The sequence below is a fragment of the Cucurbita maxima genome, unplaced genomic scaffold, assembly GCF_002738345.1.
Source record: "Cucurbita maxima cultivar Rimu unplaced genomic scaffold, Cmax_1.0 Cma_Scf00017, whole genome shotgun sequence".
NCBI classification, from domain to species: Eukaryota; Viridiplantae; Streptophyta; class Magnoliopsida; order Cucurbitales; family Cucurbitaceae; genus Cucurbita; species Cucurbita maxima.
The window spans coordinates 2,221,589-2,239,951 of record NW_019272033.1 but is presented as its reverse complement, the minus strand read 5'-3'; the positions used below and the strand labels follow the sequence as shown (position 1 = coordinate 2,239,951).

At 38.2% G+C, this 18,363-nt stretch overlaps 4 protein-coding genes across 8 annotated transcripts; 2 read left to right on the top strand and 2 right to left on the bottom strand.

The window, feature by feature from the left end:
* The first annotated feature begins 1,703 nt into the window (after positions 1-1,703).
* LOC111492160 (purine permease 3-like) lies at positions 1,704-3,994 on the top strand. Its single transcript, XM_023141417.1, has 2 exons — positions 1,704-2,507; positions 3,558-3,994. Exons 1-2 carry the CDS (start codon positions 1,740-1,742, stop codon positions 3,903-3,905), a joined length of 1,116 nt encoding a protein of 371 aa, XP_022997185.1. The 5' UTR covers positions 1,704-1,739; the 3' UTR covers positions 3,906-3,994.
* LOC111492132 (chaperone protein dnaJ 1, mitochondrial) lies at positions 3,980-13,153 on the bottom strand. 4 transcript variants are annotated; one of them, XM_023141360.1, is made up of 21 exons: positions 12,812-12,903; positions 12,392-12,495; positions 12,207-12,309; positions 11,945-12,031; positions 11,731-11,822; positions 11,062-11,145; positions 10,890-10,928; positions 10,614-10,724; positions 10,499-10,540; positions 10,327-10,414; positions 9,993-10,057; positions 9,832-9,894; positions 9,657-9,729; positions 9,002-9,093; positions 8,321-8,392; positions 7,729-7,785; positions 6,581-6,629; positions 6,420-6,489; positions 6,172-6,261; positions 4,585-4,783; positions 3,980-4,313 (listed from the first exon to the last, which is right to left on the bottom strand). In XM_023141360.1, the coding sequence occupies exons 2-20, from the start codon at positions 12,416-12,418 to the stop codon at positions 4,684-4,686; spliced, it is 1,404 nt and encodes a 467-aa protein (XP_022997128.1). In that variant the 5' UTR covers positions 12,419-12,495; positions 12,812-12,903; the 3' UTR covers positions 3,980-4,313; positions 4,585-4,683. The 4 variants fall into 4 exon arrangements, with proteins under 4 accessions (XP_022997128.1, XP_022997127.1, XP_022997129.1 ...); XM_023141359.1 differs by having other exon boundaries at positions 12,392-12,814; XM_023141361.1 differs by having other exon boundaries at positions 3,984-4,313; positions 4,585-4,819; positions 12,392-12,814.
* Positions 12,797-14,539, top strand: LOC111492138 (pentatricopeptide repeat-containing protein At5g27460). 2 transcript variants are annotated; one of them, XM_023141377.1, is made up of 4 exons: positions 12,797-12,924; positions 13,044-13,320; positions 13,454-13,728; positions 13,840-14,539. In XM_023141377.1, exons 1-4 carry the CDS (start codon positions 12,842-12,844, stop codon positions 14,438-14,440), a joined length of 1,236 nt encoding a protein of 411 aa, XP_022997145.1. In that variant the 5' UTR covers positions 12,797-12,841; the 3' UTR covers positions 14,441-14,539. The 2 variants fall into 2 exon arrangements, with proteins under 2 accessions (XP_022997145.1, XP_022997144.1); XM_023141376.1 differs by having other exon boundaries at positions 13,454-14,539.
* On the bottom strand, positions 14,493-18,175 carry LOC111492147 (phosphoribosylaminoimidazole-succinocarboxamide synthase, chloroplastic). Its single transcript, XM_023141398.1, has 12 exons — positions 17,811-18,175; positions 17,535-17,636; positions 17,253-17,382; positions 16,788-16,880; positions 16,618-16,706; positions 16,427-16,507; positions 15,886-15,975; positions 15,688-15,777; positions 15,569-15,619; positions 15,406-15,452; positions 14,786-14,843; positions 14,493-14,719 (listed from the first exon to the last, which is right to left on the bottom strand). Exons 1-12 carry the CDS (start codon positions 18,132-18,134, stop codon positions 14,660-14,662), a joined length of 1,215 nt encoding a protein of 404 aa, XP_022997166.1. The 5' UTR covers positions 18,135-18,175; the 3' UTR covers positions 14,493-14,659.
* Positions 18,176-18,363: the final 188 nt, after the last annotated feature.

Below are 18,363 nucleotides of genomic sequence, written 5' to 3'. Positions count from 1 at the left end.
CGAATTGAATGATCCACATTTTACTTGTACGGTTTGTCTTGGTTGGGAATCGAACCAAAAGAGCACATTTTACTCTTTTTTTGAGATCAAGACGAACACTACGATTCAAATTGTAAATTGGGTTATGCACATAATTATTGATTATTTGACTCCAATGAATGTGACCTTTCTTTTTCATTTTGAACCTCAAATCGAACCGAATGATGCACATTTTAATCATGTTTTGGGAGATGAAGATGGACGGTGGAATTTAAATTGTTAAATGGGGTCCATAAATCCATTATTTGATTTTTGTCGTTTTTAATGTGAAGCAATATAGGGTGGAAAAAGGTCCTCCAAAGAAGTAGGCTGTGAAGGACGGCACTGAGAGTCTGATAAAGGTCAATTTTTATGGACCAGAGACTACAAAATTGAGCCACATGTCGTTTGGGGTCTAAAATTAAATACCCTCCCTTATTATTATTATTATACATATTCTCCGTCTCCAACTTATGTGGAACGTCACAATTCGTCCCATGTCTTTGTTGAAACTCGTTCCTTCCTCTCTAATCGATGTCATTTCCTTCTCCAATCGATGTGAGATCTCACAATCCACCCCCTTTCCGTTAGATGATGAAAGTCCTACATCGGCTAATTTAGGGAACGATCATGTGTTTATAAGGCCTTTTGGAGAAACTCAAAGCAAAACTACAAAAGTTAATGCTCAAAGTGGACAATATCATACTATTGTGGAGAATCGTGTTCGTCTAACACTTTCGAAGCTTAGCTTCCTTACTAGCACTCGTTAGCTTCCTTACTGGTACTTGTTTCCCTCTCCAATCAATGTGGATACAGGTGCATCAATCTTTTTTATTAATTAAAAGTCATTCAATTTCTTAACAACTCTCGTGTATAGGATTACAATATAGGGTTTAGGGTTTAACCTAAACCTCGTTTGGCACTCGTTTCCCACTCCAATCAACGTGGGATACAGGTGCATCAATCTTTTTTATTAATTAAATAGCCATTCAATTTCTTAACAGCTCTCGTGTATAGGATTACAATATAGGGTTTAGGGTTTAACCTAAACCTCGTTTGGCACTCGTTTCCCATTCCAATCAACGTGGGATACAGGTGCATCAATCTTTTTTATTAATTAAAAGTCATTCAATTTCTTAACAACTCTCGTGTATAGGATTACCATATAGGGTTTAGGGTTTAACCTAAACCTCGTTTGGCACTCGTTTCCCACTCCAATCAACGTGGGATACAGGTGCATCAATTTTTTTTATTAATTAAATAGCCATTCAATTTCTTAACAACTCTCGTATATAGGATTACAATATTTAGGGTTTAGAGTTTAACCTAATCCCATTTTACTTTCAACTCAATCGTTTCAAACGTGGAGTTTAGAGATTAGCTTCTACCCTTTTAACTAGAAATCTATTCATTAAGACAATGACATTCGTCATCCTCAAAAATTCAATTAGAGATATTCAAATAACTCGAGAACTCATCCAACCCAAATCGTAGTAGATTGCGAGCTTTAGTCGAGTAGTTGCTCAAGTATTGAACCCAATTAACTAAAATTTTTAAATTGATCTAAAATTTTTTTCAATAGATGTGACAACAACAAGCACTAATCATGTACTGGTTTGTCCCCACCGATTTTCCGTCCACATTGGTCTGCCATCGTCCATAAATGTCAGCTCCTCTTCCCAATTTCCTCCATTCACAAATTTCTCGATCACAACTCTAAAATGCATTCCCAACCCTCAGAATCTTACGTTCATAATCAAACAAAACATGAACAACCAAACCAATCGCCGGATACCGCCGTCAAAAAGTTCCTCCTCGCCTTTAATTGTGTCTTGATGTCCATCGGCAACTGCGGCGGCCCTCTGATTCTACGCCTCTACTTCATTCACGGCGGCAACCGCGTCTGGCTCTCCAGTTGGCTGTTAACCGGCGGTTGGCCGATTATCTTACTCCCTTTGGTCATTAGTTACTTCCAACGCCTTCGCACTTCCGCCGCCGGAACGACGACGGAGTTGATCTTCATAAAGCCGCGTTTGTTCTTCGCCTCTGCTGTAATCGGCCTTCTCACCGGACTCGATAATTACCTTTACGCTTACGGCGTGGCGCGGCTGCCGGTTTCGACTTCTTCACTGATTATTGCGTCACAGTTGGCGTTCACGGCTGGGTTTGCGTTTTTGCTGGTGAAACAGAGGTTCACGAGCTACTCTGTAAACGCCGTCGTTTTACTGACGCTTGGTGGGGCGATTTTGGCGTTGCACTCTAGCGGAGACCGGCCGGCCGGAGAGTCGAATAAAGAGTACATCGCCGGATTCTTGATGACGGTGGGGGCGTCGGTGTTGTACGGATTTGTGTTGCCGCTGATTGAATTGACGTACAAGAAAGCTAAACAAAATCTTACATACACTTTGGTGTTGGAAACTCAGTTCGTGATATCTTTATTTGCTACGATTCTATGTACCATTGGAATGCTCATCAACAATGATTTTCAGGTCAGATTTCAATCCAATTTCGAGTATTGTTGGAGTCCCACAATAGCTAATTAAGAAGAGACTATAGGTATATAGAAACGCTAGCTCCATTAATACGAGTTTTTTTGAAAAATTAAAAGCGAAATCACAGAGTGTTACCGCTCTCACTGCATTGACCATAAGAAGCTCCTTCTCATTGTACCAAAATGGAGATCTGAAGAGTTAGATCGTTGATTTCCCCTTTTGGGTTTCACCTCATAGGGAGAGGTTTCCACACTCTTATAAGAAATATTTCATTTCTTTCTCCAACCTATGTGAGATCTCACAATCCACCTTCAGGGCCAAAAGTGAATATATTTTATTGAATTTGAAGGCCAAAAGTCATTGTTGGTCAAAAGTGAATATATTTTATTGAATTTGAAATTAATTTAGAAAGTTCAATTATTTTAGTTGAACGCGTAATGATATCTTATCATCTTAGAAGTTGGAGATCTCATCTAAAATGGAAGGGTTACGTGGGGTCAACCACGTGGTCCAATCCTTATATTTCGATTACAACTTACCTAATACTTACNTATATATATATATTCAAGATTTTGAAGAAAGAATTTAACCTCTTTTTGCCGATAAAGCTATGTTAAAATTAGGGAACAAAATCATTTGATGGCCGGAGGAAGTTTAGGTTCTTGGAAGAAGTTGGAGGATTACACTTAAAGATTGGTATGTGTACTATAAAGCATGGTAGGATTGAGATGGTTGGAAGCAATGGAGGTTGGAAACGATTTAAAAACATACCTCTTTGTTTATGCAAAGAAACTTTCAAATTTATTGATGCAAAATGTGGTCTTATTGGTATCTCTTTGAATACCATTAATTTGTTGAATATATGTTTTTTAAAAAGACTCTCCTCTCTAGTCTCTACCCTTCCCCTTCCTCTCCCTTTCCTTCCCCTCAACCTCCTTTGCTGCTACTGCCGCTGGTACTGCCATTTGTTAGATCTTCTTTTTTTTTTTTTTTTTTTTTTTTTTTTTTTTTTTTTTGGGAAATCTAAAATGATGAACATTGGAACAGGCAATTCCAAGGGAAGGAACAGAGTTTGGGCTTGGAAAGACGAATTACTACGTGATATTAGCGTTGAGCACCGTAGTCTGGCAATGTTTCTTCGTGGGTGCCGTCGGAGTTATCTTCTACTCTTCCTCCCTGTTTTCAGGTGTAGTAATTGCTCTGTTATTGCCGGCGACGGAGATACTCGCCGTCATCTTTTTCCGGGAGAATTTTCAGGCGGAAAAGGGCGTCTCACTGGCTCTCAACCTCTGGGGCTTTGTGTCTTATTTTTATGGCGAGTTTAAGCAAAGCAGCAAGAAGAAGCTGCAGCTACCAAGAACTCAAGGAAGTGCTATTCAAATTCCCAATGTTTGAAGATTCTGTATGTAGGGAGCTACTAGTTTTAGTGATAAACCACTGTCCAAAAATAGCAATAATAAAGAAGAGAGTTGAAAGTGTATTAATTTCATACAAATATTTGTGATCAACTCTCCCAAAATCACTACTCAAAGAATCTTTAATTTGTGGGTCGTTGTAATTATTCATAGCAAAAGGCTCAGCCGCTGAGAATCTCAAAATGGCTACAGTGCTCAAGTGTTGCGAGTAGTTGCAGAGAATAAATGGATCAAACCTACAGAAAGCTTGTGGAGGAAAGAAAAGAAAGACCTTCATTCCACAAGAGATTCAAAGATCGTCCATCTACTTGTTGTAATATCTATATAAATTTTCCAAACTAAGTGTAACTCGGGTAATCTTCACGAATTTGAAACCGCAACTCGGGTACTGAAAAATTGACCAGCAAACATTAGCAATAGGAAATCAAGTTCACAAGACACAAAAATGAACGAGGGTTGTAACTGTTTGAGCTATGTTCATATTGGTTAATTGATAGCTTATCATCGATAGGACGTCTTTTTTTATGTAAAACTAAAGATAGTAAGCTTATTGCCTGATAACATATTCAATTAATGTATTTAAGACTGGTTTCCAAAAACAGTTGGTGATTAAAACGACCAAATAAACTGGAAAGAAGAAATACCAGAGAATAGAATACCTTGTATCTATCTACATTACTTTATTGAATGAATAGGTGGACTTCCCACTTCAACGGTGACCAGCCAAAATATCTCCCACTGCCACTTCTGGACCTCGCTCAGCCCATTGTTTTACTCAGGAACACAGCGAGCAAGATAAGTAGGGACAATTCAATAACAAATTTAGGTTCCCCAACATGGTCAAGAATTTGTTGCCACCTGAAAGTTCAACCAGTAGAGAGCTGCTGATAAAGCCTGTTTTCATTTTAGGATCTTCATTACAATCAGCACAGAAGAACAGGTAAAGAAGTCATTGAGTAAGAAATGAAATGCTTCTGATTCAAAAAGTGTATTAAAATAGAACTTACGAAGTAAAGTGTGGGTTGGGGTGGGGGAAGGGACCTCCGGAAGTTTTTTAATAACAAATTATGGAGATTGAGAATTTGTCTAAAACCATTTCCATATTTTGGGGTTAATTCGTCTCTGCAGAGACAAATTACCTCCCTCCTATTACAGTTTGTATACTGGGAGCGAATAAGCTCCATTCCACTCCTTGACCCATGTCCTAATCATTCTAATGTAGTTATTAATGAGACTGCCTATCCCTTGGTTGAAGAGCCAACAACGCGCCCTCCCCTCCCCCTCCCCCCACAGTACATTTTAAAGTATATTTAATCTAGTTTTCATTGCACATAACAATGGTGAAAATCATACAATAACGTGGAGCGTCACTCTAATATTCGATTGACACTAAATTTGATGAACTTATATCTTTCACTTAAAAAGACTTGAACTCTAGAGCCGCTTGTCAAAACTCATGAAGGAACCCCAATTTTCAAGGTCATGTGGCCTATCTTGCCCCCCATTAAGCTTGTCTTTGACACTCTCGGCAACACTGTTTAGGGTTGACAATTTTGGCAACACTGTTTAGGGTTGCTTCTGTTCTTGCTTACACCTTAGCTTGACAATTTTGCTTGTGTTGGATGATGCACTGTCCTCCTCTGTCGCATCATGACACTTCCCTCTTGGCTCTCAACATGGCCTAACAGGTGACACTCACATGTCACTACTACTCTTGACTACAACATGGAAATCACAACCTACTCTCTTCTATTATGGGTGTGACACGAAGCATCCTAACAAATGCCAAGTGTTTCAGTGGGTGCGTGTTATGCATGGAGGAGTCTATAGATGATGTTGTTAAAAAGGAGAGAACCAAAGACCATTCTCACTCCTAATTTCTATTGTTTTGTGCAACCAAAATGAAGAATTTACTATCCATAATTTTCGTAATTGTCTCATCACTCTTAAATAGCAAGATAAAATGTCTCGATTACTCGATTACAGTTTTTTCTCCCTCGCCATGTTAGAGCTATCTTTAGTGTGCTTCAAGGTAGTTGCTGAGTCAAGACATAAACTACGATCCTATGTTAGAATGTCATTAGTTATTTGTTTCAGAAGATTTCTCGCAAGGTTCTAGGAGGACTTAGAAAAGGTGATCGATCTACATATCCTTCGTCAAATGATTAATAAATAAGCATAACAGCAAGAAGGGAGATACAGAATGAAAACATTAGGCATGCAGGGTACATAAGGAGTCAACTGACCAACTTGCTTCATTTGAGTTGTCAATCCCATTCTTTATTTCTTCTTCAGCAAACTCTTCCAAAATGGCACGTTGTCGTTCACTTATTTCACTAAAAAACCATGAAAGAAAACGTGAATCAGTTCATACAGAACCGGCAGCATACTGTTTCAAAACTTCTAATAAAAATTGTGGAGACAACCAAACGGAGATTATCATAATGCCAGAGAAAATATGACGAAGAGTAGAAAATAAAAAACCAAAACCTACGTGGGAAATTTAATACGGAAGCGCACATATTGATCTCCACGATCAACAAAAAGTCCATGTTTTGGCAATCCTGGACCAGTTCCACGGTTAGGTATTCTGGCTTTTCCCTTTTCTTTTATTAAATCAAAAGTTCTTCGAAAAGATGGGATGAAAAGGCATACCTTTCCCTCTCAGTATTAAGAGCTGTCCCGGCTGAACGCCTTTTGGTATCTGATTTAAGAATAAAAGCAACGTCAGGTGAGTTTAAAACTTTAAATTGCATTTGTCGTGCTCACTATTTATTTTCGTGAAAATTAAATGTATAAATAATAACTTCGAAAATGATTGGTCTTCTAATTAGTGCATCTACAATTTAAGGTACATTTTAATAACACAATTTATCCTACACAAGTAAACTGATACTAAAATAGCAACAAAAAAAAAAAAACATTAGCACTTTCTTCTCGCTCTCTTGGTAACTTAAGAACCCTAGCTAATTGATCTAAGAACTCTCATGAACCCCTCATGGATGTGCAAACTCCTATATCACAAATGCTAAAACCCCTCAATCAAAATGACTTCATCCCGAATGATTGTTAATCTTGGGATTTTTTCTAACAATCTTAGCCAAAAAAGATTATCAAGAATTGGAGATGCATAAGTCAGCACACCACAATCTCTTATCCATGGCATTAGACAAAGTAAATCCCTCCAATTTAGCCATTAAACTTTAAACAAACCATCCTTCAACCTCCAGATCCTAGCACTCCTGTTGGAAGTCAAATCCCACGACTCTGAGAAGTAAACTTAATATTACCGAAGCGAAAAGTTTATGGAGTCCAAAAGGGCAAGTTGAACTATAAGAAATATTTTCATAAATTATCCACAGATCCAACCAAAAGACGTCGGCTGAGGAGAAGCGGGCCCGCAACTAGAGGCTTTAGATCAGCTTATTGTACTCGAAGTCCGTCTAACCCAAACTTACTCGCAACAACTGGCTAGAAGCAAGGATCCAATGCGACACGGGAGTCCAATAGTTTTGATTTTACTTTCATTTTGGAGTTGTGTTTCTAACAGAATTTTGCAATTTCTCTCCTTACTCTATACCGTCCAATTGGATTGTCATTGTGAAATTCCTTCTACTGTTCTTGAAAATCTGGTTCTCTTTGGCGCAACAATAGCTTTTTTCTTAAAAGGAAAAGTCCTAAATATACCATGTTTTCCTTTACTCTCTGAGTACAGATTTCTTGTAGTTGCAAGCTATTTTGAAATAAAGGAAAACAACTATGTAAGAAAAAGAATTGATAAGAACAATGATTTTAAGCATTACATTTATTTCAATCTTGCCTGACAACGTTGGAACCTCAACCTTGCCACCAAGAATAGCCTGAAAGAGCAATTTGAAGCCAAATTTGATGAATATAGAATTTATTGACAAAGGTAAGAGCATTTAATGAATAACACAATAAAAATAATAAGTAATTAACTATTGTACAAAAAATAAAAACAAGATAAAAAAAATGAGAAGGAACTCAAAAGAAGAAACAATTCCCGCAAAGAGACAAAAACCCCGACAATCCCACGAAATAACTTTCATTTCTTTTAATAATTTGAAAATGAACACAATGGATAGTAAGTATGGCGTACTTCCATAAGACAATATGAGAAAAAGATGTTTACTTGGAGACAATTAGTAAAGAGCAATAACTTATAAGCCAGTGGAGGGAGATCATTCCAAATTTCTAACCAGCATAAAGGTCAAATCTATAAAGATTGAATAGAGAGAAAAAAATTAATTCAGAAGAATGCATGACAAGTGAGCAGATTCGGTTGACCGGAGAAAAACTACCACAACTAATGAGAAGCATATCCACTCGAGAAGAAATAGACATTCAAACTCCAATAAGGATTTAATTTCTCACTTGAGTAAAGCTGACATTAGAATCCACATAAATGTCCACACCATCCCTCTTAAAGACACGATCTTCAGCAACCTAAAACATTGAAAAAATAATATTAGAATAATAGGGAAAATGGCTATCCCTTTATTAATCTAGCGATTTGACATTCATGACTAAAAACACTAAAGAAAACAATTCCATTAAAAGTAAAAAGGAAATCATGCGAAGAGCACATAATAGCACACTGCCCTTAATTTAAATTGAACTCAGTACTAAATAGAGATCTTTGTACATGGCATGAGAAGAAAATTGATCGTGGAAATAATGAAAACAGTTTAAAAATACTTTATCTTTAAAAAAAAAAAATCTATTATTAAGAAATATAGCCACAAGGTGTTTAATAAAGAACAAGTGAACAATCAAAGATCAAACATACGTTATTTATTTTCATATGAAACGAAGTTTTAGTTTAGATGATGAAGTTCCAAAAGGTAGCTATCAGTGTGTTTACAGAAAACAACTCCAATATGATATCAAATATAAGTTAGTGGATCGCAACATTGTTGAAGGGCTTAGTTCTCTTGAAACAGGGAGAAGGAACAGGTGGTCACATGGAGCATAGTTAGCAAGTCATGTGCAAGTGCATTTACAAGGACAGACATTTCTAAAGTAAGCATAAGGAAAATATAAACGAGTTTTTGCCTTCAATTTAATAATCAAGTTGCCAGATTGACTTTCTCGTCCACCGCTATTACCAGCTTCTGGCACACGAATGGTATCTCCAGAATCAACCCCTAATGCATCACAATAATTATAAATTATAAATATTAAAAAAAATACTACATGAGAATAAAACATTACGAGGTTTCATGTATTCTGTGAGTTAAAAATTGTTCATGTAAGAATACAATTGAAGAACACTAAAGAATAAAATTCTTGTGAACAATTTCCAATAAACCTAACAACTTAAGTTTATGGACACCACATTCAAGTTTAAGTCATTGCAGTATCTCATTCTCTCTTTGATTCAAATATAATACCAACACAAGCGCGTTTCAAGTAACAAAAAAGAAACAAATTTTACAGAATAAAAAATATATTTCTAATAAAAAAAAATAAATCTAATCTAACAACTTAACCTTTTGGAAAAAAAAAAAAAAAAAAACATTTACGAAATTAAAGCATTTTAAATTGATAGCTGACAAGTAAAATAAATTATAACCGAGTCCACTTAATTGAATTCAAGTAGGCTTATCTAAAATGTTGCAGTTGCCCAATAAATTCTACATAATATATCGATCATGTTCTATTTCATTCAATATGCAACATGATAAACAATCAAGTGGTTATGACCAACCAGCAGGTATGGTAACTGTGACCTCCTTGACACCCGCCACAACCCCCATTCCCCTGCATTCCACACATAATTCCTGAAGTATACCAAAAAAGAAAAACAAAGAAATAAATCATTGAAACAAGATTAGAAAGGAAAAAGATTAAAAGAACTAAAATCTTTGAAGTATACATCAAACCTTAATGATTTGACCCGATCCTTTGCAAGTGGTGCATGTTGATGTAAATGGAGGAATAGTAACCTGATGATTAAACTACTCAAATCTGAAAGAAAATAGCATGAAAATTGACAAAGCATTGTTCCCGATTTGCACGTAATTTATGATTTGAAGGCACTTACTCTACCTAAACCTCTGCAAGTAGGGCAACTTCTTTTCGTTGCATTTACTGGAAAGCCACGCCCATCTAAAACAAAGACCAAAGGCCACAAACTTAAAAGAGGAAACAAAATTGCTAAAACTCTTCTATTGCTTGAGAATAAATTAACTGGGGGTAAACGCAAGGCAAATAGATAAAAACTACAATTCAAGCAATCATCAATTAGCAATCAGCAACCATAGCATTTTGTGTGTGTGTGCATGTGTGTCTATGTAATCCACACTTTTGCATTAATCGGTATGACGTATTTAGATCTCAACATGACTTGAGTTTTGCAGACAACCAGGCTTACTTACAGCAAGAATCACAGGGAACCATAGCATCAAAGGACAAATGCTTTGTGCATCCTTTAGCAGCTTCTGTAAAAGATAATGACAGGGAAACCTACAAAAAATCCAGCATATTACATGGTTTGTATTAGAAATTTAGGAGAACTGAGTAAAATAAAATTGGGGACAAACTAAAAACCTGAATATCTGAGGCAAAACGGCTGGTCTCATGTTCAAAGATCTGTGAAGCATCAAAATACTTTAAAACTTCCAATTCAATTGATGAGTAAGAATAAGAGGTTAAAAGCAAGTACCTCAGAGAAAATCTTTTGAAATGAGTCAGAAAAATGGGTTCGATAAGTATAGCTAAACCCATCTGCGTCACCAGTACCAAAACCTGAATTTTCAAATTCTCCACCACGCCTCTTCAGCCACATAGATATACACAGTACAAACAAGTCAGCAAACAGCTATCTTCACTTATCCATAAAAGCTATCGTTAAAAATAAAACAAATAAACAAATAAGAAGAAAAGTGGCACAAGCAGCAGAAGCTAAAGAATATTTCTCTAGTAATTTAGGAGTTGCCACCTGGTCATATTGGGATCTCTTCTCAGAATCCTGTAGAGTCTGAAATTTCCAAAAAAAAGAAAAAAATGAATCTGCCGTAGGTATTGAACGTAAAAGTATTTGGCTAGTGAAAAAAACAAACATCCACAGTGAACGAGATATGGAAGACTTAAAACCAATGACACCAACAAACCTCATAGGCTTCTCTTATCTCCTGAAATTTCCTCTTGGCAGAAGGATTGTTCTTGTTTGCATCCGGATGGTACTTCTTGGCCAACTGCACAATATAAGCAATAATTAAAATTTTAGCAAGTGAATGCGAGCCAAGAGGTATCTGTTGAAAAGAAAAGGCATATAAATAGGTGACAAGAAATGTGGCCACTGCATTGGTTAACAACACAGAATTTTCATCAATCTTATTAGGCCATAGATATGTGTAGTGAAACAAAAGGTACAGATGACGAATAATAAATACTAAGTGTCCCGTTTTGGTTCGTAACATTTCCATAAAAGTAGTTTAGTCTTTGTCACTATATTCAAAGAATTCAGTAGATATTTTGAATAAAGATTTAAGACTAAGACAAAACAAGCATAAAAGTTTAAAAACCCATAGAAATCAGCTATTGATGAATAGAATGCATAAAACACACAAATATATTAGAGATTTGCTTCGCACACTGAAGGCAATGGCATAGTTGAGAGGGAAGCTTAAAATTATAGAGAACATAGGCGAGTAAGGTAGCAACTTTGAAAAAATATATATATAAAAGGGGAAACTTACGTAGGGAAGAAAGAAAGAAAGAAAAATTACAAGAAGTTACAATCACATTCCCTTCATATTCGAATTCATTGATCAACTCACCGCATGGTATGCCTTTTTAATCTCTTCTCGACTGGCATTGTGTTGAACCCCGAGAATTTCATAGTAATCTCGTTCAATAGAATGACATGAACCTAGAGACATGCACAATGATAAAGTCCGGATGAGCAAGATTTCAATACTACCTTAAATATTAGGTACATTTACTGAATTAAACAGTCATTAGGGCTGCAGGTAATGGAAAAGAAGGAAACACCTGTGGCATGTATGAAACATCTACTCGCCGGAAATCCTGTGGCGAAGTCAGGAGCTTTACCGACGGCAGAAGAACATGATTGCAACGCTGATTCCCATTAGAGCCCGAGAAGCAAAGCAACAAAACAGAAAATAAAGCTCAGATGGTCAGGACAAAAAAGAATGGAAGAGAGAAAGAAGAAAGAAAAGAGGCGCTTCCAAGAGTTAGCAACTCTGAAATGGTGAACTCGTCAATCGTTCAGCTGAAGGTGGCAAGGAATTACCTCGGGCACAAGAAAAAAATTGGCGTAACGATGGAACTTTTCCGAGCGGGAGCCGTGGATCAATGGACAACCCTCCTACTGATGAGAGTAATTGCCGCCGGCACTATATTTAATAGTATTAGCAACGTCGATAAAGAGCAGCGATGAAGACAATTGATCACAAATACTGATATGTGTAAACTCACCAGCCCTAGCCAGCCGAGGCGTTTCATAACGTAGCAAAATCGCAGTAAACGCGCAGAAATGCAACTATTGATCACCAGAACTTATATGTAATAAGAAATCAGAACTGCATCAACCGGTTAAGCAATTAGACGCTAATGTGAGAGAAGACAATTCGAATGAACTCGAACGACAGAAACGAAAGAAATCGCCGGTCGCCGGCAAAGTACGGTGTTCAGTGCTCCCACAGACCGGGCCTCTGGAGGTTTATTGTGTTCTTTTATGTTATGATCGCTCGGTAATGTTATGGGGATCGCTTTGTTGGGGTTCAAGTCTAACAAATATCGAACGGCGCTGATGAATAAGGCGTTTTGTCGCCGGTTTAGGGCAATATTTATAGCTTCGGTTTTTTTGGACCCACGAAAAGGAAGACCATTGTATACCTTTGTGCCAAGGCGCACACAAGGCAATCGATGACTCGGTGGCTCGGCGCTTCAGAGGTCGCCGCTCGAACGAAATCGGTGATGAAGACGACTCTCCGCTCCGGCACCGGACGGTAAGCCCTGTACTTTTACCTCTCTGTTTTCCTAGCTATCATTCCGACAGCTCCGAGTTTCATCGTTTTATTATCCACTTCTGATCTGAACCAAAAAGCTGTTGATTCCATAATTACAGAATTCATTTTCTTCTCCGAGCATGGAGGCCTATATCGTCACATACTTCGCCAGTCGACTCTTCGGACATCATTTCTGCCGTATCTCCCAAAACCCTACAAAAAGGTGGCGACAATGGCAACTTCAAGCAGGACTTTATGAAGCTCAAGCAACCTCGGAGTAGCGTGACCACCGTACTTCAGAGTGGTAACAGTGAAGCTCAAAGAACCTCAATCACTAAGCTCCGGCGTGTTGTCAAGAAGCTTTGCAAATCGAAGCGATTTGAGCGTGCACTAGAGGTTGGCAATTAACAGTTTGGAAATTGAAATTACTTCATTTTCAATGGAAGAATAGAATCATGATCACAAAGTAACGCATCTCACTGTATAATTCATAGGTTTCTTATAGAATGCAATACATTCTTACATTCAGGTACTAATGTTGATGGAAACTCAAAATAAGATCCGTATGTCCCCAGCTGATCATGCTCTCCGATTGGAATTGACCATCAAAGTGCACGGTTTGCTGAAAGCTGAAGAGCACTTCAATCAATTGCCCAATATAGCCTCTCAGAAAGCTTCATCTCTCCTTCTTCTTCATGGTTATGTCAAAGAGCAGAACACAGAGAAAGCCGAGGCTTTCATGGCGAAGCTAAAGGGCTTGGGACTGGTTGTGGATCCGCATCTTTACAATGAGATGATGAAACTGTATGTCGCCACATCTCAAAATGAGAAAGTTCCTCTTGTTATAAAGGACATGAAGCAAAATCAAATACTGAGAAATGTTCTCTCCTACAATCTTTGGATGAATGCATGCAGTGAGCTATATGGGGTTGGGTCAGTGGAATTGGTGTATGAAGAAATGCTGAGTGACAAGAATGTTCAAGTGGGATGGAGCACTCTGTCTACCCTGGCTAAAGTGTATACACAGGCAGGCCTTGTTCACAAAGCGTTTGCAGCCTTGAGAGAAGCAGAGAAGAAGCTATCCTCAGGTAACAGGCTTGGATATTTCTTCTTAATTACATTATATGCCACTTTGAACGATAAGGAGGGAGTTCTTCGAGTTTGGACAGCTAGTAAAGCTGTAAGTGACAGACCCACTTGTGCCAACTACATGTGTATATTGCTATGTTTGGTGAAGCTAGGAGATATCAATGAGGCAGAGAAAATATTCAAGGAATGGGAGCTCGACTGTCGTAATTATGACATTAGAGTCTCCAACGTTCTTCTGGGCGCATATGTGAGGAATGGACTGTTAGATCAGGCCGAGTCATTACATATGCACACATTAGAGAGAGGTGGTACTCCGAATTATAAGACATGGGAGATTCTCATGGAGGGATGTGTGAGAAGCCAAAACTTGGACAGAGGTATTAATTTTCTCAATAACGATTTTGCTGGGTTGAAATGTCATGATTAAAGTCAACATTTTTCTTTTTTGGTCGGATTCAAGTATAGTTAGGTAGATAAAGTACGAACTAAAGAAACATCATATATTTCATAAGCTTTCATTATTCAATCTCTGCAAGTTGCATCCATGCTACATGAACACAGCAGGCACCACACAGGGTAACCAAAGTTTGTGAAGTTTATTTATGTTGATAACTTAGCTTTAGCTACCAAGTACCAATCTCTACGATCATTTTAGTGCTGCCAGTGCCGATTTCACGTTTCGTGATATACGATCATGTAATGGTTCCTGCATAAACCCAAAAATAGTCAATACCATCAACCATATGGTTTAAGACATAACTAATACACATACCTCTAACAATGGCACCTCAAATTTGGATTTGGTTATTGTCTCGTACAAGAAGATATATCTGTCGTCATGAACAAGAATACGGAGTCGATAGTTAGGAATGGATCTGTAACAGCCCAAGCTTATCGCTAGCAGATATTGTCCTCTTTAGGCTTTCCCTACAGTACTTCCCCTCAAGGTTTTAAAACATGTATGCTAGAGAGGTTTTCACACCCTTATAAGGAATGCTCTATTTTCCTCTCCAACTAATGTGAGATCTCACAATTCATCCCCCCCTTGGGAACCAACGTCCTTGTTGGCACACCGCCCGATATCTAGCTCTAATACCATTGATTGCCGAAGCCCACCGCTAGCAGATTTTAAAATGCATTTGCTAGGGAGAGGTTTCCACACCTTTATAATGAATGGTTCGTTCTCCTCTCCAACTGATGTGGGATCTCCCAATATCACAAAGAGGTATAAGAGTTAAGAAGTCATAAAAGCTCAAGAAATACAGAGAAGCCTTTTGCAACTTAGTCCCCAAGGTCTGAATATGTAGAATGTAGCATGTAGCTTGTTTTCCTAGCCATTCTATTTGTATAAATGAAAGGATCGAATAACGTCGAGGAAAATAAAATACATACCTCCATGACAGTTCACGTACAAGCTCTTCAGGAGCATCAGGGAGAACCTGAACATATTTCACGAAACTATGAATGATATTTCAACATCCGAAGGCAGTACAAATGGCATAAGTAATAATTAATAACTTCATCAAATAGTTGAGAGAAAATATCAAGACCATACCTCATCTTCATATGGATTGCAATTATCTTTGAACCACAGCCTCAAGAATTCCTATACGGATAATGTAAAGTTCATAAACTAATGCAGATGGTACTAAAATATGCAAACAGAAAACGCACCTTATCAACATTTTCAGGCTCGAGGCCGTTTTGAAAGCGTTCCTCATAGGACTGTGCAATCCAGTATCTGCTTGAATCGGGTGTATGCACCTTGAATTGCAAGTAGGGAAAGAATCATCCCTTGTAATAATGACTCAAATATTTACATAAATTAGCAATAGATGTGAAGTCTAGAAAAAGTTAGAAAGAGTATTGAACCTCGTCAATTAAAAGAATAGATCCATCCTCTCCCTTTCCAAATTCATACTTTGTGTCGACCAGTATCATACCATGCTCCAAAGCCACTTTCTGAAATATCAAATTGGAGAATGTTAAAACCTACTTCTTTGGCCACTATGAAAGACGTTGTTACACAGCCCAAGCCCACCGCTAGCAGATATTGTCCTTTTTGGGTTTTTCCTTACGGACTTCCTCTCAAAGTTTTAAAACGTGTCCAATAGGGGAAAAGGTTTCCACACCCTTATAAGGAATGCTTCGTTCCCCTCTCCAACCGATGTGGGATCCTACACTTGTGTATTGGGAAATGACTTCAAGGGCCAATTAAGATTGCTTATTCAAACTTTCAACATAATGTCAGCACCAAATCCACTTTAAAAGGTAAAACATGAGGGCACATTGTAAACAGGTATAGTCAGGATTCTTGCGAAAACATCACTTCAGGATTCTTGCGAAAACATCACTCCAATTAATTTGTCTCAGGACGAAAGATGGAAACTGTACTGTAACAAAACGAACTTACCTGCCCGTACTCGAACAAGCTTAAAGCCTTTCTACTTGCTTCTTCATAATCAGCTCGACTCATCAGGCCCTTTTCAATGATCTGCAAAGCTAGCATGTATGTAAACAACACAAGTAATTTGACTGGAACATAAATTATAAGCTAATTAAGAAAATGCCTCAAGCCTACAAGCTCATAGCAGAAGGGTATACCTCATCTGGTGTCACAGGAACGTCATGAGTATCAGCCTTGGTTGTTGGAGTAAGTATATGGGAAGACAGCTTTTGGTTCTTAACCAAGCCTATTATAGTTGAGAGGCGATTACATGGATCAGTCGGAGAAATTTTGAATGGGAAGAGACAAAAAGATAGAGAAAACATACCATCTGGAAGAACATTTCCACAGTAGTTTCGCACCCCGTTCTTGTACACCGTCCATACTGATGTATCCGTGCTTCCAGTGACAAATCCTCTAACTACAATCCAGAAGGAGATGGCCATATTGCACCATGGAATCATGGGGACACATCCATTTACAAAGACATAAAATGAAGATGAAGAACACTAAATATATCAACAAGTATACTCCCCAAAAAAGGAAAATTCAACAACTTCAACACAGAATATCTTTCCTTCCGATAACTGGGAAAGTTGCAACATTGTGAGTTGACTCCCTGTGTTATTCCATAGTCAGCAAACTGATGAACTAATAAAACATCCTACCCTTTAGTTTTTCTGTCCTATATTCCTTCAGCTGTTTTGTTTTTACACATTGCGGAGGTTCTATAACTATTAATGCTCAATTCAATCCAAATGAAAAGGATGCTGAGAATTCCATAATGACTCACCAACAAACTCAACGGGAAAAACTGAACACTTTTTTGCAATCGTGACATTCTTATCCGGGACTGACACAACTGCATTTGAAGTGATGTGCTGTGTTCTGTCAAACCACCATAAGCTGGTCTCATTAAGAACCTGAACGATGTAGAACAAGAGAAATTGGGAGCCAAGAATTAAAAAACTAAGAACAAGTGGATACCCATCCCAACTATATACAACCAATTCCCAATCCCAACAGTGATTTGCCTCATAAAGGAATTCTCAGTATCAGTAGATAACCTCCCTACCTGACCCTTAAAGGGTATGGAAGCAAGAACTCTATCGAACGCACTCTGTCGATCAGTTGTAACCAAAATAAGATAATCTCCATAGTCATATATATCTCTCACCTGCAGAGTGGGAAACACTGGTAAAATCACAAGTTTCGGTCACTATAAAGCAAAGAGCTCTACAATCTCGCATTCTTGGTTAATCAGTTCTTCTCCAGCAACCAAAAAAGAAACAGACATCACCCATTCAAAAAATGTAAAAAGGAACCTTATTCCGATTCAGCTAAAGATCACCTTGCCCCTGGTTTTGGAATTAATCCCAGGAACCGTCAAGTGGAGATTCGTCTCAGATAGACAGTTGAACAAAGACTTGTCTATGGCGCCGACGATCTCCTCTCTGCGATCCCCTTTAATCAAAGCATCCAAGGATATATTACTCGGCGAATCTTGACGGTGGCTCAGGCTCGCCTTCACCGGAGACGAAGAAGAGGCGGCGGAGAGCATCCTCAGCCTCGTTTTGCCTCTGCCGAGTGAGGCTGAAGTGAAAGACGAAATGGAGAATGGGAGCTTGACCGCAGGGGTTTTAGGAGTGTGGATACCGGTCATAGGGCGAGCCATTTTTCCCTTGAGGTGATCGGATTCCGTTTTGGTTCGAAAAGCGGCGACTTTATATGGTTGCGGAGAGCTCGAGAACTAAGCTCGTCTTCCGTTAGGAATCGACCCTTTGGGCTTTGAGACAGGCTGAAAGATGGCCCAATGGGTCGAATGAAATCGTTGTGGGCCCTTGCCCATTTCCGGTAAAATTCTATTTATAAATTTAAAACCTAATTTAAACCACACAAAATTA

Coding starts and splice junctions, on each gene's coding strand:
- LOC111492160 (XM_023141417.1), top strand. CDS start 1,740: ATGCATTCCCAACCCTCAGAATCTTACGTTCATAATCAAACAAAACAT. Junction 2,508..3,557: donor TCATCAACAATGATTTTCAG/GTCAGATTTCAA, acceptor ACATTGGAACAG/GCAATTCCAAGGGAAGGAAC.
- LOC111492132 (XM_023141360.1), bottom strand. CDS start 12,418: ATGAAACGCCTCGGCTGGCTAGGGCTG. Junction 10,058..10,326: donor GGTTCCCTGTGATTCTTGCT/GTAAGTAAGCCT, acceptor TCTTTGTTTTAG/ATGGGCGTGGCTTTCCAGTA. Junction 4,784..6,171: donor AACTCAAATGAAGCAAGTTG/GTCAGTTGACTC, acceptor TTGAACTTTCAG/GTGGCAACAAATTCTTGACC.
- LOC111492138 (XM_023141376.1), top strand. CDS start 12,842: ATGACTCGGTGGCTCGGCGCTTCAGAGGTCGCCGCTCGAACGAAATCG. Junction 12,925..13,043: donor CTCCGCTCCGGCACCGGACG/GTAAGCCCTGTA, acceptor CCATAATTACAG/AATTCATTTTCTTCTCCGAG. Junction 13,321..13,453: donor GATTTGAGCGTGCACTAGAG/GTTGGCAATTAA, acceptor TCTTACATTCAG/GTACTAATGTTGATGGAAAC.
- LOC111492147 (XM_023141398.1), bottom strand. CDS start 18,134: ATGGCTCGCCCTATGACCGGTATCCACACTCCTAAAACCCCTGCGGTC. Junction 17,637..17,810: donor ATTCCAAAACCAGGGGCAAG/GTGATCTTTAGC, acceptor CCCACTCTGCAG/GTGAGAGATATATATGACTA. Junction 14,720..14,785: donor TTGAGGTGCCATTGTTAGAG/GTATGTGTATTA, acceptor GGGTTTATGCAG/GAACCATTACATGATCGTAT.